General features: G+C 46.1%; 1 protein-coding gene across 1 annotated transcript; it reads right to left on the minus strand.

Moving 5' to 3' along the window:
• Nucleotides 1-25,726, minus strand: RRP12 (ribosomal RNA processing 12 homolog). Its single transcript, XM_066619293.1, has 34 exons — nt 25,553-25,726; nt 22,896-23,137; nt 20,360-20,443; nt 19,901-19,977; nt 19,120-19,225; nt 18,627-18,743; nt 18,312-18,450; nt 17,777-17,904; nt 17,352-17,450; nt 17,171-17,262; nt 16,968-17,079; nt 16,686-16,786; nt 16,444-16,558; nt 15,702-15,844; nt 14,492-14,613; nt 13,825-13,889; nt 13,546-13,708; nt 12,588-12,742; nt 12,317-12,384; nt 12,080-12,173; nt 11,399-11,557; nt 11,157-11,237; nt 10,117-10,222; nt 7,414-7,521; nt 6,505-6,662; nt 5,870-5,961; nt 5,294-5,452; nt 4,941-5,113; nt 4,666-4,782; nt 3,378-3,427; nt 3,058-3,136; nt 2,547-2,614; nt 2,000-2,082; nt 1-1,674 (listed from the first exon to the last, which is right to left on the minus strand). Exons 1-34 carry the CDS (start codon nt 25,689-25,691, stop codon nt 1,584-1,586), a joined length of 3,885 nt encoding a protein of 1,294 aa, XP_066475390.1. The 5' UTR covers nt 25,692-25,726; the 3' UTR covers nt 1-1,583.
• Between the last annotated feature and the right edge of the window lie 579 nt (nt 25,727-26,305).

Here is a 26,305-nt window from a genome sequence, read left to right on the forward strand (position 1 = left end):
TTTAATTAATTACAACCTACATTTGTAGCTCTCATGACAGCAAGAAAATGTCTAAAAAAGGAAGAGCAAGGAGCAAGTCTTGGCTTGGAAGCCAGTGTTTCTCATTTTTGATAGATTTCTGGCCTTCCATGATCTACTGCAGTGTTTCCGAAACTGTGGGTCACAACCTGATTGTTGGTGGGTCTTGAAACTGAAACTGACAAGCTGACAAGAAACAGCAATGAGCCCTATGGAAAGTGAAACTGAGCCACATGCACATTTACTCATGAGTAGGCAAACTGTGCCTCAGTCCACTTTGAAGGATGGAGTGTTGTGAGAGGAACACACCACCACCAAAATGGTCCCAATTCTATAAACACAGGCCCCAAACAATGCTCAAGAAGGAGGTCACCCCAAGCTGACAAGGAAAATATATTGAACCCTACAGAAAACGAAATTGAGACACATGTGAGCATTTACTCATGAATAGGCAAACATGCCTCAGCTCTTGTTGAAGATAAAGGGGAATGCAAAGCCACTAGAACGGTTCCAATCTGATTAACAAGAAGTTCAAACACTCCAGAAGGTGGTCCCCCCAACATAGTAAATAGGATAAAAACAGAGGCTTGAGCAGCTGGTAAAGTGAAACTTTAACAATAACAACAATAACAACAACAGTATTTATATACCGCTTTTCAACTAAGAGTTCACAAAGCGGTTTACAGAGAAAAATCAAACAACTAATGGCTCCCTGTCCCAAAAGGGCTCACAATCTAAAAAGATGCAAAAAGAACACCAGCAGACAGCCACTAGAACAGACAGTGCTGGGGTGAGGTGGGCCAGTTACTCTCTCCCTGCTAAAAAGAGGAGCACCCACTTGAAAAAGTGCCTCTTGCCCAATTAGCAGGGGAAACTTTTTTTCCCTTTTACAAGTTTCATAAAACTAGGTGGGTCTTAATAGAGGTTGTGGTAAAAAAATTGACTCCGCTGCTAAAACGTTGGGAAACACCGATCAAATGCCCACCTCCTATTTTCAGTAACATCCAATGCTCACTTTCATTCTCACCCTCTATCATAGAATAGATTTTGAAGCTTACAGATTTCCCAGAAGCAACAGTCTTCATTTGGGTAATCTGTTATTTCTGGTACTCTTCAAGCCAAAGAAGGTAGATAGATGTAGAATGACAGCAGTTCCATGACTAGTTTCTGTTGGTTGTATTGAGGAATAGACTTAGTCGTATTATCAACTTTTATTGCTCAAAAAGTTCATAACAATAAGCAGTCATGTCTGCCTCTCCCCCCCCCCCCCAGCAATGGTAAAGACCACACAGTTTTGTAGAGAAATATAGCAACATTCTCTGGAGAGAGTGCCCCAACTTCATAAATACTAGATGGAGGAACCAAGATGATATCTACATATTCAGCTAATCTTCTTTTTGCCTAGAAGCACACACACCAGATTACAGGACTAGTGATAACATTCCATTTGCAGAGGGCAGCTCGGGTGGCGAGGCGACAACAACCAAACCCACACAGTCAGTTGCCTTAACAGGAACTGCACCCTAGGCGAATTTTGATGAGACCACTTTCCTTCAGACATGGGGCTACTTCTTGCAATGCCTCTTGCCGGCCTGGGCACCACGTTGGGCCCCCCTCATCAGGCCCTTGTACTGTCCCTGAAGTTTTGCCTTTTTCCTGCCAGAGAAGGAGATGTGGGTTAGAATGAGTCCTGCCTTCAGCAAAGCTGGCAAAATGTACATGTACCCCAGAGAGAACATTTGGTTGTCAGAGCTTGGCAGCCAGCAGGGCAGGTGTACTAGTGATGAAGGAAAATTCACATTTGCTGAAGAGCACCTCCCAGCTGGAGAGCTCTGAAGAGATCATAACCAGTTTCAAACAACACGACTCCAACTTGTGCCAGTAACAGAGTTTTACAGAAAGAGGAAGCCTGGCCAAACAACAACAACCTTGCCAGCGCTGCCTGCATTTCCTCCAAATACCACCCAGTCCAGTAACATACCTCCTGTTAAGTTTGGCTCTGTTCAGTGGGATGTAGGCATAAGGATCCAACTGGCCTTTCTTCTTGAAGTCACCTTTGCCTTTCTATAGAAACAGAAAGGGATCAGTTCTTAGTGGCAGGTAGACCGACTGGTGTACATGGTGTAGCCCTCAGACCCAAAATGATGATCCACAGTCATACAAAGGTACAACTTCTGAATCCCTCCAGTGCCGAGTGAATGAGGATTCTGGACCATACGTGCTCTGAAAGTGACAGGCTTAATTAGGAATATGGAGATCCATCTTAAGACAGAGCTGACATGCAATCTTGGGTTTAGGGTAGGGTCGATGGACTGTGTGCTAGGGTATAACAAACAGCTCTAAGGAAGAAAGACACCTCAACTCTTGTGCCATATAATCAGGAAGTGGTCCTCAAGGATATCACAAATGCAAGCTTCAATTCTTCAACCCAGTAATGAGGAAGATTTGGAAGAGAATATTCTCATACATATAATTAGATTGGCTGTGACAACCGCCATGAATCCTAGCTCTTCATCTTATGATCTTACCTTTGCCTTGTTTGCTATTCCAGCTGTTGCAGCCTTGCCAACAGGCCGATGGATTCCAGATCCTCCAGCTGCAGAGAACAAACAGGAATGACTAGGCTTGGGTGTTGAATGGTGGAAGATACTTGCTGTGACTTCTCACCTGTGCTGCAAGGAAAGTTTTCACCCAGCCATTCCCTGGACTTTACAATTACTAGGAGCCAGTGCTCTAAGCCTTTAGCAGGTGAACGGAAAAAATATTAAATGGCTAGTTTCCATTCCTGCTGGTAAGCAAAGCACCAGGAAAAAAATTATTCCAGTCAGAAAAAAGGCCATATTTTGAATAATGGAGAGAAACTTTGATGAACATCATGTCTCTTAGGCGGGCAGGATTAAAACTGGGAGGAGCCAGCTCCCAACAGCTGATTTAAAACTTGCTTCATTTGCATATTCCCTGCCTTGAGATGGAACGGGGGGGGGGGGAGATAATTGGAAGACAGCACCCTGCGCAGGTTAACAGAGAAAACACATTTACCTTTGTACTGTGACTGTGTATTAGTGCCCTGCTCCTCATCATCTGCCTCTTCCCGGAACCGACGCTTCCGAGCCTTCTTCTGCAAGAGAAACATCATACATTAGTGTAGGCACTTGCAGTAAAACTATACTTCCCACCTGGGTTCAAGGCCTTCTCAGTTTCCTAGCATTAACAGATACTTTTGATAGGCGAGCTCAGTTTTTTTCAGCTTGTTAGAGCAAACCACCTTGGCAGCAGCTTACAAATGTTCCCCACATTCAAAGGGGATATCTAGAATCCCTGTTATCCCAACTCCCACCCTCCCCATGTCCTTTACTTACACTCCGGATACCAACTTCTTGCATTAGATCTGCCATCTCGTCATCCACTCCTGAAGCAGAGAGCATAACAGATCAGTCAAGCACAAATTAAGCCCATTGGGGTCGCTGGCAAGATGCCTCAAGAGACCACTTCTTTCCTCTCCCACCCCCAACATTAGGAACATTAGTTATTAAGAAGTTTTTATTCCGCTTACAGCCTAATCCTAACTTGCACTGGAACAATAGGCCTGCACTGTATCCAGCACAAGTTTCAGGCAGCCAGAGGCTCAGCAAAGTGCAAGGGGAAACTTTTCCCCTTACCCCAGGGAGAGCCACTGCAGTTCCAATGGGACTACTAGGAACTGCACTGGGCTGCCTGGGAATGGGGTTAGGATCCAGCATAACTGCCGGATCCTGGCCTTGCCTGCTGCTCCCCACCTACCCCCCCCAAAATGCCTCCCTTCCACCTCTTCCCCACCCTCCTCACGCTCCCCCAGACCCTTGCACCAGCTAAGCTTGGCCGATGCAAACTCACCATCCCCAGAGCTCATGTTGGCATGTGGAGGCCAGCACACATCCTTGTGCTGTTCTTTCTTCCCCGAATGGCGCAAAACTGCTCGACAGCACTTTTGCGACACTTCCAGGCTTGCGCAAGGAACTTGCATTGCCTCAGGGCACAGTTTGGATTGCACCCTTAAAGAACTTCGTTGCTGAGTGCAGAACATGCTGATGGGGCACTAGAGTAATGGAGGTTAATGTAGGCTTATTGGGCAAAGGATCTAGAATCAGAGCTACTGTACGAGAGCCAGAAGCTCCCAATTTATACCTAGTTTTACACATGTACTTTCTAAGTGACCTTAAAAGCCAGTTTTTCCTAGTGAGAATTATACTAGAAAAAAAACAACCAGGTGAAACCCCAAAGTGTGCTTAATTCTTATAACTTTCGATTCCACCAAATTCATTTTGAATAACTCTTCCATAGTGACAATTTGGAGATTTTTGTATGCAGTATTCTTCTGTCCACTTGTGTTTTCCTTAAAAACAGAAGAATTTAACATACAGAATTCCCCAAGAAGCTGTCGCTGGGCAGAGTCACTTGAACTACTCACCCTTGCTTTTGCTTTTAATAATAGTACCAGCACAGCTTACAAGGTTGTTGTTAAAGCAATATGTGTAAAGTGCTTTGAACTCACAGAGAATGCTAACCATTATCAGAATTTAAAATTGAGAATTCAATGGTCTATTACCCAAACCAAAAACTGTTCAACTGCATACTTTAGGCCAACAGTTGGGCCCTATTCCCAGGTACCTTTAGTTCCTTCTTCCTCTTCATCTTCTTCTTCTTCACATATGATGAGGCGTCCATCAGCTGATACCTTGAAGTCATGGCTGACTTTTCCAGGCTGGCCAGTGACTGGTTTGGTAGCTACATGAACAGGTAAAAAAGAGCACAAAGGACTTAAGAAGCAAGGTAGCCATCTACCCCGGCACAAGCTCATCCCTTTCACCTTCCCTATCACTGAATTGAACAGGACAAAGACCGCAAGCTGACAGATGATGTACCATCTTCAAACTGCTCCTTACCCAGAACCCTCTGTGCTACATTAGGGTCCAGGAAGTTGAGGGGCTCATCGCCTTCTCCCTCTTTGAGCCAGGCCCGATCTCGTTGCCGTAGCATCTTCCTGGGCTGTTTTCTTTCACTTCGCTTGCTATCGCCCTCCAATTCAGAGTCTGAGTCAGCCAGCACCTCCTCTATGCTGCAAGCAAGAACATAAGAGGCAGCACAAGTACACAATTAGTGAGAGCCCAAAGGATGGAGCACACTTCTGGTACCAAAGTATTTCAGAGGCCACAATTCTCTCCTGTTCCAGTTTTACTAAGGCAAAATCTTTTAACCTCAACTCTGGCGTGCTGTCACTCCCTGCACCACTTCTTACCTATCTCCCTTGGCCTGCACTGGCATTTCTTCTTCTGCTGCTGAAGTGGCTGCTGCCTGCTTCAAAGCTTGCCGCTTGCGTTTCCTTGCCTCAGCTTTGCGGATATTCAGCAGCACCTTCCGATAAGATTCCGGGAGCAAGGCCTGTAAAGGCTCCAAGCTGGAAAGTGAAGATATCAGTGGCACAGAAACTTACTTCTCTATTCTCCCCTGCTCCCAATCACAGACAGAATCAAGAATTCATCACAGGTCATGTATGGGAATACGAGGAGTTTTCAACATAGTTCACTGAACCTCTTAACTAGCTTCTAACACCTGACAGACACACAGAGGTGGAAGTGAGTTATCACAAGTAATGCCTGGCTAACAAGGCCAGCCAAAATTTGTAGCCTGGCTACAATCGCTACTGACATTCGCAACACTTCAGTCTCAGACGTGTGTGATTCTGAGATGCCACAGTCCAAGATCAATCACTGTGGGAAGCAAGTGCTCCAGAGTGAGCAGAGATTGAGTAATGCATGTCTGAGGAATGTTAAGTGAAGGGTATGTTAAGTGAACACCCTCCCCCAATACGAACCCAAGTTTGCGCATCAGTTTGGAGAGAAGGTTTCGGAGCTTTATGCGGAAATGCCGCCTCATGTCGTCTGTCAGCGCTCCTATGGCTTCCAGCTGTAATCAAAGCACAAGCCTAAGAGTTCTGGGAAGATGGGGAGCAACTCCCTACAGTCATACCTTTCATGAAATAAACTGATTAGCCTACACGCCATGCACCTTCCCCTCCCATCTGCTTTGCATGCAGAAAGTCCCAGGTTCAATCCCTGGCATCTACTGGTACTGCAGAGAAAAGTTATTGTCCAAAAACTTGGATAGTCACTGCCAGTCAGCACCATCAACCTTAGGATAGATGGATCAATGGTCCGACTCAATATAAGGCAGCTTCTTTGGTGCCTACCCACTGAGATGGGTTTCCACAGCTGTCTAAGAAGTGGATGTTCTTGTCCAGCTGCTAGAAGTGATATGATACATCATAGGGACTGGACAAAGGATGACATTCCAGAGTGCTTTCTGTGAGGCAGAATCAAGCTCTGACAGTGCAATGAAAATACATTTCCATTTCCCTTTCTTTAGCACAAAACATGTGCAAGTAAGAAATACTTTCCACCCCCAGGCCCTCCTTCCCATTGTCTTCCCAGTGTGCTTCCCCCATCTTACCATTGTCTGCATGTGCCGACCCAACAACGCTGTGTCTAGGAGCAACAGTGCCACCTTGAGGAAACCCAAGGCTGACTTGACAACATCCCGTGTTCGTGAGCCTACCATGAGGCAGACATGCTGTATGAGCTGCTCCAGGGCATCTGGTCCGACATGTTCTGCAGTGGTACAGATAAATTTAGAGACGCATACCCCAAAAGACTCTCTCCTACACATACATACAGATCAGCATACAGCATAGATAACAGCACCCTCTGGTGTGCTACCAGACAACACCTGCAAGTCTTCTGTTCAGTAGCACCCATCTCCTACATTTATAATGAGACCTCACCATTTTCAAACCTGGCCTGCTGCTGGGAACCCTGAAAGTGCAGGAATGCTCATTCACACATAGCAAAATCTCATTTGGTACCTCCCAGCCAAACCCAGGGTGAAGCTCAGTACTAAACTGTTGAGGTCTGAATCCAGGAAATCACTCAGGTCCTGTGCACAGGAGGAAATGTGACAAGCACTATGTTTGAATAGCCTGTCTGTAGCATGTAGCAAATAGCAAGTAGCAGCTGTTACTGATTGCTAACTCTGTGCACCTGACTGTGGGCGTGCCTTGCGCATAAAACAAGCCTGCAGACAAACGCTCCTGGGGGGCATAGGAATCGAGAAGCCATATGTGTGTTGCTGTATGTTCGACCATGTTATGGTAAATATCCTTTGTATATAATATACCTTGGTGATGGAACCCAGCTTTTCGTGTCGAGTGCTTCTTTGCAATTTACAAAGCCTCCTGAGGGACTGCCTTGGACATTAGCCTCGAGTTTCTGCTGCGCTGCCATTTGTTTTTCACTCTGCTAGAAACTCCTACACCCTACCCACAACAATCTCAAATCTGTTTTTAACATCCCATTCTCTTACCTTTGAACTCAAAGAGCAGGCGCGCAAGGGCCAGCACAGTGCAGCTGATCATGGTGACAGAGCCAGTCAAGCCAGCATAGATCAGGAGGAGATAACGCTGCATGGCATCTAGAGAGATGAAATGTTGGAGGTTGGTGCATCCCAAATTACCAGCAAAAAGCCATCAGTAACCCTACATAGCTTGCAACTGGGGCCAAGAGCATCTCCACACTGAGACAAACCGCAAAAAGGTACAGAAAAGCCTATGCCAAAAAAGGTAGACAAAGAAAGTCATAATAATTAGTTGTCTAAATGCAGGTAACCTGGAGATAAGGTTCAGGGATTTTGAAAAAGAAAAAAAAACTCCAAAAGAAATTTGGAGTTCAGTGTGGTGGTGGTGAGGAATCAGAGGAAAAAAAAGGGAACAGCCAAATATTAGTAGTTGGAATATGGAGAACGGGACAGGAAAGAGAGCTAGGGAAGGCTCCATTCAGTCACTGGCAGGAAAGTGATACAAAGAGCCACAGTCACATAGCCTCTGTGTATTATAATAACAGTGACAGTATTTATAGGATAAAAACCAGGCAATCCAGGTTCTTGGGAAGGACTTGATTTTTATAGGATATTTATAGGATAAAAACCAGGCAATTCAGGTTCTTGGGAAGGACTTGGTCTGGATAAAACAAACCAGCCAAAATACCTGACTGTGTGAAAATCTAACAGTAATAGCAGCAACTAGTTCTTATGGTTACATGAATAATCTTGAAAACGTTTGGGCAATGCTGGATGAAATCTCAGAAGCTAAAAGCTTAGCTGAACAGGATTTCTAATTGTCAGATGGTAGGAGTTTTGTATTCTGCACAGCTTGTCCCTTTCCACAGCTAACAGAAGGATACAGAATAGCCAAATGTGTTCAAATCTGCTAAGCTTGCATAATTTATTCAGGTCTCAGGATTCAGCAATTCAATATCAAATTTTGATACAATGCAGCCAAGGTTAGTTAATAGATTTTCACCCCCCCCCCCTTTCTTTCATGCTTATGGACGTCCAAGGTGGCTAACAGTAAATATTAAAAAATGTAAAACTTACAATAAAACACAGATCATAAAATCAAAGAAAATGCACATAAAACTGTCCATTACATACAAAAACCCCACATAGCATAAAATAAATTATAAAATACTGCCTATCCTCCAATTAAGAAACCACCAGCAGCAAATCCTCATAGAGCCACAAAATCAGTCACAAAAAGCACCATAAAATACAGGCAGTCAATAAAGTAGTAGCTAGTAGTTCCATAAGAAAAAATCAAAAAGTAGTTCAAACACACATACATCCCTGTGCCACACCCCCCTTCAAAAACAGAAAACACTAAATAAAAAAGAAAAGTTGTAATCCTTGCCTGATTAAAAACCTGCAATGGGGGGGGGGAACTCTTAATTCATCAAGGAGGAAATCTGATAGCTGTGTACCACCACTGGTTATGAGGTCTGGTGGGATTTAACTGCGACTGGGACAAATGAAACACTGGAGGTGGAACACAATGAATGCTGGGTCATAAGCCGCATTGAAGGGGTGGACAAGAAATAGCGCAGCCTTTACAAAAGGAGGATGGGAAGCGTAGGGTGATGCGGGCCATCACTGTCATATGACAGCCCAATGTGGGTGTAAAAGTTCCCTTAGCCAGGGTCAAAGACCTATTAACCCCAACCACTCCCAGGCAGACCTCTATCCCCTTTTCCAAAATTTCTCTTAAGTACACGAATTACTTAATGACAAGCATGGCTCATGTCCCACCCTGGGCTCAGGTTTGGCTTATGGCCTCGGGATCAAGCAGCAGGCTTAAGCTGGGCATCCTCAAAAGGCTAAGACTGGATTCAGATACAACCAGATCCCCTCTGTACCCAATGAAAACAGAACTATAAGCATACAGAATTTTAACATTCAAATAAGTTACATACACAAAGACAGGCACTTCAAAGTCACAGAAATAAAGAACATGAACACACAACAATTTAAAGCAAGAAAAAGGTAACTCCTAGTTGCTAACACTATCCCTCACCAAGATTCAATTTACATCTCCAGATCTTAATCCATTAGCCAGCGCCGCCCATGCTGAAATGAAATAGCCACGTCCCAGGTCACAAAGCGAGACAGAAGCTAAGAGCAAAAAACTCTAAAAAAAAAATAGGTAACTCTGGGCATAATCCTAACCAACTTTCCAGCACTGGCATAGCTGTCCCAATGGGGCATGTGTTGCATCCTGCATTTGGGGGGCAGTCACCGAGGCCTCCTCAAAGTAAGGAAAAGTTTGCTCCCTTACCTCAGAGTTGCATTGCCCTTACCTCAGTGCTGGAAAGTTGGTTAGGATTGTGTTCTCTTATACCTAACTCTTAACCATGAGCCAATCAGTAGTCAGACCCAACGAAACTTCCAGCAGACAGCCCCCTCCCATCCTGAAGCCCACAGCTGTGGTTCATCTAACAATCAAGATGTCCTGAACCAATTAACACTGTATGTGAAGCTTGCTAACTGCAAAACCAGTATGGGCACTCCCACTATCCTCAGAAGCAAGTCTTCCTTTGATATGCCTTAATAAAAAAAATTATCATAATGTCCAAACTGCACCCAGCTAGCTACCAACACGGCTTCAGGGACAGGGCCACAACTGCTTTTACTAGTCAAACTTAGCTATTTCTGTCACTGTGGGCCTCTAGGACTCACCATTTGGAGTAGGGCCAAAGCGTAGGAAGGCATGACCAATCTCCACAAGTAGATTGAAAGCATTCTTGCGAGCACCCACAGACACCTCCTTGGTGCAGAGTATTACCTAGAGAGAACAAAATATTTTTCAACATGCCAACTGCCCATTCCCTGCAACCATATGGCAGAACAGAGCTCTAGGAGTTTCCTCAGGCCAGAGCTTATAGCCACCATGCTCCTTTAAAATTTCCCACAACAAATACTATAACTGTTTATCATAAAACAGAAGAGAAGAAATGCCTCCCGCAGATATGGAATCTGTGGATACCAGAGCCTGAATTTAAATGGCTTAAGAAAAAAAAGACATGCCAAAATTGGAGTTCTTAACCTTTTTGTGGCCAAACTGCACCGTTTCCAAGCCTCCACAGCTATTTTTAGAACTGAAAGACCCACTTCTGGGTCATGCAGAAGTTCCTTTCTCCTCCCAGCCTTGCCCCAGAATGCAGCATGATGGGAGGAGAAAGGAACCTCTGCACAACCTGGCAGTGAGTCGTCCCGGCAGCTGTGGTAAGTCAAATCTGTGGATTCTGGACCCGCAGATACCAGGGTCACACTGTACTAACAACTTATTCAGCATAAGAAACAATACACTGTCTGTACTGCAAAAGACAGAGGCAAGCTGAGAAAGAAGGAAGCTTAGCAAGTGGTTGGCTGCATTGCCATGGATCCCATCTTTATATATGGAAGATGTGAGACAACAAGGTATGGGGCTTCCAAATACAGTTAACCCATTTTTGCCCAGTGCGCAGGTGTACACATTTGATCCCTGTTGCATATATGCAATGCTGGGTAGAAATGGCTTAAACAGAGCTACCCTGTGCCCTGAACCCTTGCCCTAGAGCTAACTTGGCCCTGTTCGGAGATGAAGATTCAATTCCACACACATCCAATATGCTATCACCGGAGCAATATTTCTCCCAATGAGCAACACATCATCTAATCTTCTCATTTCTTCAGCAGACCTTGGCAAATATTCTTTTCCTGCCCTTTTATTGTCTCACCTCTGGCACAAGGGCAGTGACAAAATCCTCATGGTTTGCTGTGAGATGCTTGACAATGTAGAAGAGGCACTTCAGACGGGGCTGGGAATAAAGAGAGTGCAGGTTTAATGATGGAAGGCAGAACACCACCCAAAAATATCCCCTTACATCCATCCACCATGCTTCTCACAAGACCATTCTCAGCATCCTTTCCACCTCACGTGGCATAGCAAGCACTCCATATCCTCAGACCTCTTCCTTACCCTCTTGGCAGGTGAGGTGGCGCTGGGCAGGGAGCCTAGCAGAGCCCTCTGTAGCTCCTCTAGATGACTTTGAACAAAGTTCTGACACGCTGGCCGGTCAGAGGCACACACCTCCTCCAGCACTCGATATGCCTTCTTCTGTATCCTGTGGTCCTTGTTCTAAAAGGTTGGGCCAGACAGATTATTCGAGAGATAAAGCTTGTCTGCTTTTGCAGCCACAAAGCTCCCATCCCATGTACTTGGGTGATTCAGACAAACAAGCATTCTCTTAGCTGTACAGAAGCTACTTATGGATAAGCAGCTCCCACGTGGCTCAGAAAACATTTAAGGTCACCTATGGGGCAAAGAACCTGGAACAGGACTCAGCATGAAACAAGGGTGATCAGTGGTTAGAGCTGGCATCTCAAGGGCCTTCCTTGATTAGGACAGTAATGGATCCTATACAGGAATATCCTAAAGCATTAATGCAGTTTCAAGGGGTAAGAGTGGATTCAATTTATGTAAACTCAAAACAACTAATTCTGCCACTTCTAATTTTATATACATATCCACAATTTGAGGGATATATATTTGGTAGCCGTTGGCAGACATGGGAGGTGATGGTCAATGAATGACATGAAGGTTGGAGCTTGTTATGGGCCAGGCCACCCACACCAACACCACTACCAGAGAGCAGCTCACCTGCAAGGAGGGTTGGATGGTACCATAGAGAGCATGCAGAGATGGTTCATCAACATAAGGGGCCATGGCTACAACAAGATCCAACATAGAAAGCCTGCAGCAGGGAGGACACAAGTAGTACAAATGAATACTAAGTGAATTGTTTTTAGGATTCTGCTCCTGAGCATGGAGCAAGGTCTACTGTGTTGTTTCTTAGGTCTCATATCTTAGTCAAGGTCAGGTGAACTCTAACTTTACCTGGTGAACTCTGAACTATCAGGGCTGGTCAGTTTCTCACTGGCTTTGCCCAGGAACCCCTGCACCATCTGTAAAAGAAAGAGTGTCACTCCAAGAGAGTCCCTCTCCTATCACCCATCACACTCTGGACAGGACACAAGACTCTTCCCCTCTCCACCACAGTACTCCAAAAGAATCCGATAACCTTGTCTGGATTCCCCCCCCCCCCACTGAAGAGTGGAAAATAAATGTTACAAATAAATAAGTTCCCTGCTCACAAACCTTTGCTCACCTGTGGTTCAGTGATTGTCAAGTAGGCTCGGATAGTGTCCAGCACTGAGCGCCGGTGCACAGGGCTCTCACTGGCATCACCCTGTTCGCTATAGGCATTGAAGAGGATGGGCAGGAAGTTCTTTGCAAACCGTCCAACCTCAGCCCGCTCGGCATCTGCCAGTGGGGAGACACAAATGAGGGGGATGAAAGAGAGATCACCCTGCAACAACACTGTCTCTCCAAGTGCACTACTAAGAAATCAGCTCACAGAACCACTGTATGTCACACTCTACTTGGCCAGGACAGAAAAAAGATCCCAAGACGACAGACAGAAGCGCATGTAGTGTGGGGAACTCCTTGCTATAAAGCTTTCATAATGGCAGGCTCTTATCCTGCCCCAACTACCTCATTCAGATTTCAAATGGGAAGAAAGATTTCCAGTCTGCTGCTCAGATTTAAGAAAGAAAGTTAGAGTGGGAGCTCTTCAGTAGCCCTGCTTACTTTGCAATGACAGAACAGAAACTAAGGAGGGCAGTTACTTTCTCAATGGTGAGGGTAGAAGATTCCAAAGTAATGTGTATAAGCCCTGCCTGCTGGAACAAGTGGGAGGAGCCACCTACTTGAGGACTCTGTTCTCCAGCCATCTGAATGGAAACAGGAGACACACACAGTATGGTGTTCCATATGCTATAGGCACAGGACACCCCAAAAGAACTAACTGGTAAGCTCTTATGAACTGACATGAGTCAATGTCCTCCTCTCTTCACTTCTGCTCTCCAGCATGAAGCAGAACTGGTCTATCTGCAGCTCCAGGGAAAGGGCAGAAAAAAAAAATTCCTGCCTGAAACCCTGGAGAACTGCTACTGACCTAGACAGACCAATGGTCTGACTCAGTACAAGGCAGCTTCCTATGATCCAGCCACAATGACCTTGATAGAAGAAGCCTGGTAAGCACTCTGTCCACATATCACCCTTACCTGTCTCGAAGCCCTTGTTGATTAGTCTGCGAAGAGCTTGGCAAACTATCAGCCGCAGATCAGGACGATCACCGATAGCCATGCCCAGGGTACGTGCCAATCCCTTGAATGAGGCTACCGTATCTGTGGGGTGGGTGCAGAATCCAGGCAACAGGGACCATATCTGCAGGGCAGAGCAAGGAAGGTGTTATCCACCACGTGGCTATACCCCACTCAACAGCACTCCCATCACAGCTGTAGAAGACACATGAAATGAAGGGTTGTGGGGCAGTTCCTTACCTGCCACTGCAATGTATCATAGATCTTGGCTTCTAAGTCCTGTCCTAGCTGGGTAAATTCTGTGGCTGCAGGAAGGCAAAAGAGAAATCTGACTGTAGGGTGACAGGCAAGCAGGCAATATGGTTTTTTGTTTTTTTTTTAAAAGGCTGCAAGCTCTTTTGACACAAGGTACCATCTTTTTATTTTCGTATCTACTATAAACTGTTTTATACTTTTTTGCTTAAAGTAGTATGTAAATATTTATAACAGAAAGAGGCTCGCCCAGAAAAGAATGGAGACAGTGTGCTGTGAGATTGCATGGCTTGCAACATCTCACCAGGTGACAAGAAAACATGTTGGCACATTACCCTATACCGTGTAGCCAATACAGTTATTTGTGTGGATTTGTTCAGTATCCAACAATAACACATACAATCTGATGGATGGATTTCTGCTTCTTGAATTCAAAGCAGGAGATACAAAAATCTCTGTATACCACAATCTGAGAACAAATTAAACCTCCAAAACGAAACCTGAAATTCTGAGTTTTCACTTCTATACATTTTGCACTGACTACATCCAAATTTGAAAAACACGTATCTCTTAAGAGCATTGGCTTAAAAGACTGAATTTTAATTTTTGAGCCTGGGCTTGAGTCTGGGCTTGATCCACATATACTCCCAGTTACCTCTGCTTTTTAGAGTGGTAGCCAGTGGCAAGAAGTAACTGGAAAAGAAGGCAAGGGGAGCATGATGAATGTGATCCCAGAGCACGGGGAGGAGCCAGCTGCGAGGAAAATCCAATGTCTTCCTATGAGGGGGCAAAGCAGAAGAAAGCACAAAAATCAGAGGATTCAAGAAGCACTGCTGTTTTGGTGCTCAGATGCCTTTCCCAGAACTTTTTCCTCCAGTCCCAAGAATTTCATTAAGGCAGTGGAGGTATGAAAAGCGAACATGCAGTGAATGTGCCATTCAGTGAACATTCCATACAGTGAACATGCCAACTCAGTCTAAAACTAAATTCAAGAACTATTTAGATCAGTTGGATGCTGCAAAGCACAGGCGCACAGGTAGATTCAAATCAGGCTTAATACTTCTAGATAGACTGGACTTCCCTCCTCTCAAACAAGGACTTGCACTATTCCCAGACTAGGGATGGTGCAAAAAAATAAAATATCAGAAATCCATATGAAACCCGACTAAGATGGCTGTTAAGAGCAATTGTGAACCTGGTCCCAGCAAAATGCTGCCCCGCACCCCAAAAAAAAAATCACTTCTGGTTTTTGCAGAAAACCGTAAGTGCGGTTTTGGGGCATTCTGAATGCATCAGAAGGCCTTCTTGGGGCTGGGAAGCCACAGGCAGCCTCTCCAGCCCTTAATAGGTCTCCAAAACATGTCTGGAAAAAAAGAGAAAAAAATGGCAAGGGAAGGGTTGCAGTTACTCACCCCTCCCCACAGGGTGCCTCTTGGGGCATTTTCCCCCAATTCCCCTCCATGTATGCCAGTGGTTTAGAGAGCCATAATTCTCCAGGTGCTTAATGGCACTAAGCAGCCTCTGGAACCTGGACAATAACATGTCTCATTAAGCTTGCACTAGAGGTTGTGAGTAAAGGGACATGACTCTTGGTCACTGCTGAGCCTCAGATTTCTCCTTTTTCCCAGTTACTGAGCAAACTCATCATTCTTTCCCCAAGAGAACTACTGGGGATGACAGCAGCTATAGAAAGGAAACAAATGCTCAGGCAGGCAGCTGTTAACACACAGTATCACATGTTGAAAGGAGAAGAAGGGAAAGTTAAGAGTCATAAATACTGTACATATGTGACTGTAGACAGGAGTCCACCAATTCTGGATGGCCTTGGCCATTTGGATGCCCAGAGAGGAAGAGGTCATACTCACTCTGTACCATCAATATCTAGGGGCACAGCTTGAAGCACCACCTCAGGGCCCATAGTTGCAACTGCAGCCCCCATAGCTTGGTCAAGCAATGTGGTGTGAGGAAAGTATGGAGAGCCACGCAGATCAGCTAAAGACTTTAGGCACTGCAGCAGAAGGAACAGAGGGGAAAAAAATCACAGTGAGAACTACTCAGGGTTGGCCCATCCATGAGGCCAACTAAAGCAGTCATCTCAGGCAGCTGTTTGGTGGTGGGCACCCATTTCTCTCCACCAATTTCCCTCCACTGTTCCTCTTTCTCTTTCCATTCCCCAGATTAGAAATGGGGGAGAGAGACAGAGGAAAAAGAAATGTGGAAGGGGGAGAGTGCTAAGCCAGATCATTGGAGAGTGGGAGGATAGAAGCTGGCTCATAATTAGGTAAGGGAGCAGAATATGGCATGCTGCCTCAGGCAGCAGGAGGTCTTGGGCTGGCCCAGAAACTACCTCAAATTGCACATGTTCCACATAACTTACAACTTGATATACAGGGGGCACCCCCAATATATGCCTCTTTGAATCATCAAACTATTAACTCAGAGGCTAGAAACTAATCATCTCTAGAGTGCCTTTTTATCTCAGAAACTTGCAGTTTTCCTATTATCCTACTTTAGGTCCTACAATCACATTCTCATTGTGATGGAGGTTTGGTAATGCCCTGTTTGCCATCTGCAGAGCATGCCTCCACCTCACACCTGTCCCCTTACCTTGCGCATGATGGGATGATACTGTTTTCCACAAGCCTCAAAGAAAGTCCTCACAACCTGCAAGACAGAGGCCCATGCTGCATGGAACCGGTATGTCAGACCCTCTTCCACTGCTCTATAGGAAGAAAAGCAGTTTCTATTCAAAAGGTGGCCAAGAATTGCAAGAACTCAAAAAAGAAGGGGGGGAGCTGCAAGGCAACACAAGTTGTGGCTCCCCTAATCTAGCTGGGTGCTTCATTTACCTGAACATCTTGCAGATGTGGGCAGCAGGTCCAGAGGGAGTAACGGAGGAAACCAGTCCCAGTTCTGCCACATGAGGGGCCACACACTCATTCAGCAAAACCTGCAGGGTGCAAATACAGACAGATATGTAATCTGACACCAGCCCCAGCTGACACATAAATTCCAACATAAGAGGCTCAGCCACAGCTGCTTCCCATTCTTTGTATTTCAGATAAAGCTACCAAACCCAAACAATTGCCATTTCTTCATCATATAGCTGACACTAAGAAAAAGCTCAGTACCTTTAGAGTCTGGGCAGCAGCTGATACCACCTGGGTGTGAGGGGAAAGGAAGCAGTTCATGATTGTGCTGAAGAGGCGTGAAAGATGAGCCCAGCATAGATCCCACTGTAGCCTACAAGGGAAAGGTTTCATTATGGACCACTGTGGGGTAGACACTACAAACCCCAGCCTTCCCCATTGTTATCCCAACCTCCACTCCTTACTTCGCGAGGTTGACATGTGCTTGCTCCATGACAGTCAGCCAGGCTAGCAGAGGCTGCAGGTCGCTCTCATTTGGCACATAGTCATATAGGGCCTAGTAAAGCAGAACAGACAGCATTACTCAAGGGTCCATTGGGCTGGCTATGCTCCACCCTCACCTGGTTTGACCTCTGCAGTACTCACTGTGATGATCTGGCCATTGAGCTCAGCTGGCAGGCATGAGGAGGGTGGCTGGGCGACAAAGAGACTGTGGAAGGCTTTCATGGCACATGCTGTCACTAACTGAAGGGAAAGAATGCAAATGAGAGCCCTTTTTGTGTACCAGATACATCCAGTTCCCCTCCTCCCAAACAGGCCAGACATGGCAAACCAATGCTCCACCCAAGAGGAAAGGACAACTATTTCCTTCTCCAAAAGAAAACAATTGAGAACATAGCTTGTCCAAGCCACAAGAATCATGCCATGGGCAATACCCCAGAGTCCATTCATGCCTTATTCTCCACTGATAGCTAGAGAGCTCTGTTCTGGCCTTCTAGCTAGGCCATGTAGAATCCCAAATGCAAAGACAGCACCAGGGAGTCACTATCAATACAGCAAGGGGGACTTACCACATGGCTGAGGGTCATGACTCGAAGGAGAGTCTCACAACAAGACTTCACAGATGAAGCAGGCAGGCAGGGCAGCAGGTCCCGCAGCAGAGTAAGTACATGCAAAGTAGTTGTGGCCTCTTTAGCACCTGGTGGAATCAGACAGATTCAGTGTGGTTGTCCCCCTAAACAATACAGGTCAGTCACAATGATCCCTCAGCTTGCTTGGACTTTCCGTATAACCAAGGAGAATTCCCTCACACCATCCAGCTGCATCTTCTACTGCCATGAATCAGTCTCTCTTTCTTCCTTGTGTGTTTTATGGAATTATTCTGACAGCTCCATTAAGATAGAGTCAGTAACTCTACAACTGAGCTGTCAGAGTAATTCCACAAAACACACAATTAAGAAAGAGACTGATTCATAATGTATTTTTGCACAAGTACCAGCACACTTTGCAGGTTAGCAGTTGCATTTTCAAAATGGTGATTACTGTAGACATCTGATCACCATAATGCAACAGTATCTCATCACATGAATTTCCTGCCCCCAATACCTCCAGCTTTCTCAATCTCCTGGATGCAGAACTTGGCAGTAGAAGATGCAGCTGGATGGTGTGAAGGAGCCCTGTCTCCAAATAGGAATTCACTGCCTCTCAGGATGGAGCAAACACCATGTTGAGCAGCCTTGCGAACCTGAAAGAGAACAACAGTGTGAGATAGCAGCAAAACTGGGATTTAGCATACTTCCAATTCCAGTAGTTCCATAATGGAATATGTTCCTGTTGTTGCATGTCCATTTGAAGTGAAACCAACTGGTTTGTGCAGGGTAGGACAAGGGACTTGAATGAACCACACCTCCGGTGACTCACCTTGGGTTTGACATGAACAGTAAAGCTGAGAAGACCATGGAAAACTTGCATTGTCACAGGGTAATTCCAGGCTACCAGGTTCTGTCTTCGCAGCAATGTGGCTAGACAGGAGAGCACCTGACAGCAGTGAGACAGAATAAGGACTGACATAGTATTACCAGAGCTTAGTGCGTCGTACAAGTTGGATGTTAAGAAACGTCCCTGCCAGTGCTACTGGAGAAGCTTTAGCCAGTTCAATTTGATGCATCTGGCACCATTAAGTGTGGAAAGAACATCCAGAAACTATGAAACCAACAAAAATCTTACTTCAGTCCTGTACTACTCCACACACTTGGCTCAAGGGAAGGAACAACCTAAGAAGCTGGGCCAAAGGGTCACTGAACTATGGGCTTCTACTTCCTTGACATGCATGTCACACTAGAGAAAGAGATCAGTTAATCATAACATCCAGATGCTCATCATGCTCCTAGTTTATGCCCTCCTGAACACTTACCCATCGCAGGGCCAAGGTAGAGCTTCCACAGGCCTGCGAACCAAGGATCCCCATGAAGGCCTTGGAGGTATCTGAGAATTTCTTGATCAGTACAGGACCTGGTACTCTGTTGGGGGTGTGGAAAGCAAAGGGCATCAGTGCAAGGAGAAATGGCAGCAAATTCACCACCACCACCAGCTTTGCTTTCAATAATTTCATTCTTTTGCAATTAGACTCGCTTGGTGGCACTCTGCACTCCTACCCTTCCAGCCCTTGGATGATCCACTCTGTTTCAGAAGACATGGCAGCTATCACACCAGCTCTCACAAGTAGTCACTAGCACAAGTTACCACAGGTATGTGCAGGATGGCATCAAAACACGCTGCTTCTTAGATAACAGTTGATGTTTCCATGATGCTGAGGTGTTAATGGAACAGGCTGCACCAGTGTTACTTTGACAGGAAAGGCCTGGAATTTGGCCTGTATTGTGCTAGTATTGGTGCACCATTTGTGTGGCACTGCCAGGACAGACTTAGGATATAATGGGCATTGCACCTGTCCATGGGACATCGGTGCAGCACTTGAATAGGTTTGGGCTGTAAGTACCCTTATTAAAATAAAGTCACAATAGGACCAAACAAGTTCAGTTGCTACATTCCAAGGTTGACAGAGCCTTGGTCATGGAAATAAGAGGACAATGCTGAATTTTCTATGTGCACTCCCAGCTGTTCCAAGGTCTCTCTAAGCATCCTATGGTTGACCACTGGTCTGGATCAGAACTTCTCATGTTCCTAGAACTCACCGCTTCAGCACCAGATTCAGCAAGTAAGCTACAGCAGCCAGGGACTCAGGGGATTCCACAGCTTCTAGAGTAGTCATCTGAGAAGATATGGTATGGTGGATTGAAGTAATCAGAGAGGCAGCCGGGGACTCCATAATGCAAATGTGTTTAGATAAACCATTCCTCCAAGCAAAGTCACAAAGACTTCCATTGCTGCAAACCTACAATTCATTATACCCAAGCCAGACTAGAACACAAGGTAAACTGCAATACCTCTGCCCGCTAACATGCATGTGACAAAAGGAAGCATCTGGGGGCCACTATCCTTATCTGAATAGGAAAATTCCCCCCCACCTCAACACTGGAGGTTTAGCATGACATTATCTCAGGGTACAATTACCATAGCAGGCATACTAGACTTCACATATTAGTGCCCTGCAACCATCAGGTAGTATTTAATTGTCCAACTCTGACACTTACCAGTGCACCAAAATACTCTGACTCACTTTCTGTGCCACCCTGTGCCCGGATCACCTCTGTGACTGCAGCCAACACTGCACAAATCTGCAAGAAATTCAAGAGTCAGGCACAACCCATACACAACCACAAGTCGCGGCAGGCACGAGGAGCTGGCCTTCTCCCCCTCCCGCAGCTGAGATGCTGGCACAGACAGGCACAGACCTCAGAGTCTTCCTTTCATGCACCTGCCAGCCCTCATTCCCTCCATGATTACCCCCATCTGTCCTGCTCAACATGCTGACCCCTGAGGCCCTATTTGGCTGAAATGGCAAGAGAGGCATGTGGGGAGTGGAGCAGAAGTGTGCTGGGGGGGGGCTGCTGGATGCTGATCAGGATACTGGGTGTGTGTGTGTGTGTGTGTGTGTGTCAGTCAGCAGAGAGGGATGGAGCCCCCGATAGGCAGGCATAGCCCCCAGAGACCCTTGCGGAGCCCAGCCTGGACTGAGGAGGGGGTTCCCCTTGTGCAGTGGGACCACTTGCTCACCCCCGCCGCCCTGCGCCGCCTACTCTCCTCTGCTCCTCACAGTCCTCTCTCTACTTGCCTGCCCCCTTATCCTCCTGGCAAGGCTGCAGCAGCCCAATTGTCTCCACAATCTAAGCCAGTAGGGCTTGCTCCTGAGTAGACATGCAGGAGATTGGGCGCTGAGGCTGCAACCCTATCCACACTATCCTGGGAGTAAGCCCCATTGACTATAATGGGCTTGCTTCCAAGTAGACAGGAAGAGGACTGGGCTCCAAGGCTGCAATCCTCTCCCCACTTTCCTGGGAGTAAGCCCCATTGACTAGACTGGGCTTGCTTCCAAGTAGACAGGCAGAGGACTGGGCTCCAAGGCTGCAATCCTCTCCCCACTTTACTGGGAGTAAGTCCCATTGACTAGACTGGGTTTGCTTCCAAGTAGACATGCAGAGGATTGGGCTGTGAGCTGGCTGACTGTGATAGGTTACCTGCGCATGTGCAGGAACCTGAAGAGGGTAGCAAGCAAGGCACAGCAACCTGGGAGGCAAGTTGCAGCAGGAGCACTGAGCAGCAGGTGGTTTGGCCTCATCATTTATTCACATAATTCCTCAATTCCACTTCCTAAAGGTCAGCTGCTGGCTCTTATGATTGTCTCCAGTCCCCTCCTGCACATCTCAAACTGTGTATGGCTGCAATCCTACCTTACTTCACTTACCAGGGAGTAAGCCCCATTGAAAACAATGGGACTTTTGAGTAGACATGACTAGATTGCGCTGTAAAAGTGCAATAAGTACTTCCAACAAGTGTTTGCTATTTTAAAACATTAGCTAACATTTCTCATTCACTTTAACAAATAAAAAGACCCAATGTAATTAACTAGATGTGATGTCATTGCCGGGAGGGGGGCTACAGAATTTTTTTTGCACTGGGCAGCAACTTGGTTAGCTACGCCACTGCCCTATCCTTTCCCTTCCGAGAATAGGGTAGGGTAACATATTGCATCTCCTCAACCTTAGCTGAGAAGATGGACAATCTCTCTGGGTCTACTGTATATCAACACTACAGTATTTATTTCCTATCTAAACATGGTTAGTTAACATGTCCAATTAACTAATAGCTACACCAATGAATTAAACACAAACCTCTACAAAAGACCTAATCCCAAACCACTGCTGGTTATGTGAGTGTTCATTAACTGCTGCTAGTCAAAGGATAGCTTCAGTCACAGTACTTTCAGCTGTGTAGCTTGTTGTTCACTTTCTCATCATAAGAATACAAGAAGAGTTCAGCTGGATGAGGCTAAAGGCCATCTCATCCGGAATTCTGTTTTCCCCCACCTGCTTCTGAGAATCCCACAAAGTATACTTCTCTCCCACCAGTGCTCCCCTGCAATTGGTACTTAAGAAGCATACTATTGTTGAATCCGGAGGTAGCACATAATTGCCATGAGTAGTAGCCACAGATCCTCCTTTCCAATGTCTTTTCTATTCATGTTCTTTTTTGCTTCTCTCTGTCTCCTCCCTCAGGTCTTGCCTCACCTCTCCAACTGTTACTAACTAAGTTTTCTTCCTATGCCCTTTCCCAACATTCTACTCCCCCCTTCATTTGTCCAAAATTCTAGAGCCTTACTCGGGTGATCCCTTTCCCATGAACAGAAAGCAGATGAGGGTTTCTCTGGCAATGGAGCACTGTCAGGCTCTACAGTGGCAATCACAGGAAGAAGCTCTCTTCACAGTCAGAATTTGTCACTGCAGACAAACACTCAAATATACAGAGCTAAAAAGGGTGTGCTCTAGAGAAGGCCTCACATATTCACTCTCCAAAGAACAGCAGGCACCTAAATAGGATTCCAGGTCAATGTTCCTCTAATTTTCCCCTGGAGTGCAGGCAGCCAAGGGTGGCTGTGGAGTTCTTGGCAATGATGTCATCACTGAGCTCTGGAGAGCCAAGAAGCTGCACAGGGCTTCAATTAGAGCTGCACAGCCACACAGCTTACAGGGAAGGCTGCTTCTAACATCACAAGAGCAAGCGTTACGCTACCTCCTTGTGGGCAGCACAGTTGGACTCCCAGAGGCGCTGAACTTTGCCAAAGGTGAGGTTGGTGCAGTCACTCAAGCCACTCAGGAAGGTGGCTGAAGACTTGTGTGTCTTAGCAGTTTCAGCATTGTCATCCTCTTCCATGCGAAGCTGGGTGCCTTCCCCATCCCGTAAGGCAGGCAGAGGTCCTGATGACTGCAACTCATTGTGTAGTTTCAGTGCATCCACAGTCAAGTTGCTGTTTTCTATAAGAAGATGGACATTCAGTCAAATTCAGGACGACCGAACCCTTATCATGGATTTCTATCAGGATGGAGACTTGTGCCTATATAAGGTCTAACCAGGGATAGTTATGAGTAGCAAAACAAGTTGTCCTCAGGCAACCCAGACACCTTCACCAAGACTGGGCCTATGGACACAGCCCCCCAAAACCACATACTGACTTGATACCAAGTCACCGTAGACTCAAGATCATCCCTTCCAATGTCTTGCCTCTCCATGTTCTTCTTTTGCTTCTCTCTGTCCCGCTGTTGCCCTCTACTCATTGCACAGGCATACAGCAAGAAGAATCCCAACCATTCATAAACCAGCCTTACAGATCTGCATTTCCTCATCCACTTCAGCACCTGTTGCTTTGAGAATGACATTTTGCATTTGTTCTGAAAAATGAAATCCTTCCTGTCCTTTGATGGACTGTTTTGGGTAATATTTATCTGACTGACCTGCTCTTCATGCAATTAGGACACGCAAGCGCTCACACTCTCCCACTCCAGCAAGTTAGGGAGCAGTTGTTAAATTGGCAGGAATGTGTGTGTGATGGCCAACCCCTCCCCCGCATCTTAAATAATTTAAACCAGTGGTTCTCAATTGTTTTAGCAGTGGGCCCACCTAAAAAAAAAAGTTTCACTTTACCAGCCACTCATGCCACCATGGCTCTTCCCCATATAGCAGGTTGTTTAACCCTTAATGCACATAACCTAATCTACAAACGCACATATGTTGTGTAGTAATTTTTTTTACTCTCCTGCTGTACATACAGGACTAAAGAATATATAAGGATTTACCCTCAGACCACTAAAGCAAAAGATGCTCTGGGACTATGACCTAGATTTAGCCCTCAGAATGGGAACACTGCTTCCTCAATTAGATGAACAAATGACATTGTTCCAATGGATCCTGTACATGCTTGGGCATAAAATGGTATCCAGGGGACAGAGAGCAATAATTCAGAAAATGTGCGCAATGCCTGTCACAGGCAGGAACCCAGTTAATCACAGATGCAACTTGGCAGGATGTAGAAAAGTTGCGCAACTCAACTCTGAAAACACCTAAGGAATTTTACCCAAGTAGATTACTGAGTTGATCCAAAGATCCATTAGCATTGACTCAATAGCAGCTCTGCATATACCAGAACCAAAAGGGGGGGGGGGAGAGAACCATCACTTCCATAGTACATGCAACATACCAGGCAAACTACACCTCTCCTTTCACAAAATTACACACAGTTGTATTGCACACTTCCATGATGTGTAAGCAAATCAGGATTAGCACTGAAATTAAAGACCTGGGGACAAGGCAGCTAAAAGTAACCAATGGGACACATGGTTAGCAACCTTCAGTCTTGAAAGACTATGATATAAGCCAACAGCACCTGGTATTCCCAGGCAGTCTCCCAGCTAGATACTAACCAGGCCTGACCCTGCTTAGTTTCTGAGATCAGACAAGATCAGGCATGTGCAGGGTAACAATGAGTCACTAATTTGGGTGACCAGATCCTAGAGTATTTCTTTCATTTTTATCCCACCCTTTCTCAAAGGAACTGAGAACTAGACTAAGCAGTGGAGTAGGTTAAACTAAGTCCAAGTGACTGGCTCAAACCCTGTCCAGTGATGTTTATGGATGAACAAGGGTGTGAAGCCACATCTCCTCAGTGTAACATTATATACACCAAGACCACAGTACATAATGTACTACAACAGTGTTTCTCAACATTTGTCCCCCTTTGTACCACTTCACACAGTCCACCTATTGGAAGTACCACTGGAAGTTAACTGCTGATGATGTCATTGACAGTTACTTCCAGATGGGGAAGCCAGATGCAATGCAACAAACACAGGCAAGGGGCTCAGGGTGGATTGGAGAGCTTTTCTGAGCTCATGAAAAGTACACACTGGAGTTCTGCCCACTGAGCCAATCCTGCTACTACTGCTTGTTGTGCTGCATTGCTGGTCTCGCTGCTGGGTGGTAGGGGTGTGAGGGTTCCGCATGTACCACCAGATACCACCTCAAGTACTACTGGTGGTATGAGCACCACTGGCTGAAAAAGTTATATAGAACATATATTGGTTAAGTTATATAGTATGTATGTAAAGTTACGTAGTGCATATATAGGACCACAGGTAGAGAAAGTTAAATAGTACATATGTTGGTTAAGTTAAATAGTATATATAGAAAGTTGTATAGTCCTTTTATCGTACCACTGGTAGAGAAAGTTATTATGGCACATGCATTATAGTGCACAGTACATAATACATAACCACAGTATAAAATTTTCCATCACAGCACAGTCAAGAAGGGGCATGAGGCTGAAGCCTCCCCCCTTGCCACCGCCTCCCCTTCCAGCCCCTCCGTACGGCCTGCCCGACCCGAAGCTCACGTACCCGTGCGGGGAGCCAGTAGGCGACCCCGGGCTGCCAGGCGGTAGCGGCGCCCCTCTGGGTTGCTGTCGCTGCTGTGCCCCTTGCGCCAGCGCTTCAGTTTGCCGGCCGAGCCGGACCGCAGCTTGCCTGAACGGCCCATGCTGAGCGACCAGGGCCACCAGCACCCACGTGGCGCTCCTGCTCCGCGTTCTTCCTGTTCTCGGAGGAGTTCCGGGCGCCGCCGCCGCCTTCTCAAACAAGAGGCCTCGCAAGACCAGGCGCTTCCGGCTCTGCTCAGCAGCCTCTGCATCGGGGGCTGGAGGGGAGGAAACAGGGGGTGTGGATTCCTTTCCTTCTTCCAGTGCATATACACACATATACACACACACACGCATATATATACATCTATATCTCTCTCAATCCCACACACACACACATGTATGGATAAATGAGTGAGAGAGAAAAACAGAAACTTTTATTATTTCAAAGCAATTTAGTTGGCAACTTTCAGTCTCGAAAGACTATGGTATCGCGCTCTGGATGGTGGTTCTGGCACAGTGTCTAGTGTGGCTGAAAAGGCCAATTTGGGAGTGACAATCCCTTCCACACTGGGAGCAAGTGTAGTGTGTCCCTGGTCTGTCTCCCTGGCTGTGGGCCTTCCTTCTTTGCCTCTTTGCCTCAGACTGTTGGCCAAGTGTCTCTTCAAACTGGGAAAGGCCATGCTGCACAGCCTGCCTCCAAGTGGGCCGCTCAGAGGCCAGGGTTTCCCACCTG

Source organism: Tiliqua scincoides, chromosome 3 (genome assembly GCF_035046505.1).
Source record: "Tiliqua scincoides isolate rTilSci1 chromosome 3, rTilSci1.hap2, whole genome shotgun sequence".
NCBI classification, from domain to species: domain Eukaryota; kingdom Metazoa; phylum Chordata; class Lepidosauria; order Squamata; family Scincidae; genus Tiliqua; species Tiliqua scincoides.

Coding starts and splice junctions, on each gene's coding strand:
- RRP12 (XM_066619293.1), bottom strand. CDS start 25,691: ATGGGCCGTTCAGGCAAGCTGCGGTCCGGCTCGGCCGGCAAACTGAAG. Junction 15,845..16,443: donor ATCATCCCATCATGCGCAAG/GTAAGGGGACAG, acceptor CTTCTGCTGCAG/TGCCTAAAGTCTTTAGCTGA. Junction 5,114..5,293: donor GTGCAGGCCAAGGGAGATAG/GTAAGAAGTGGT, acceptor TCTTGCTTGCAG/CATAGAGGAGGTGCTGGCTG.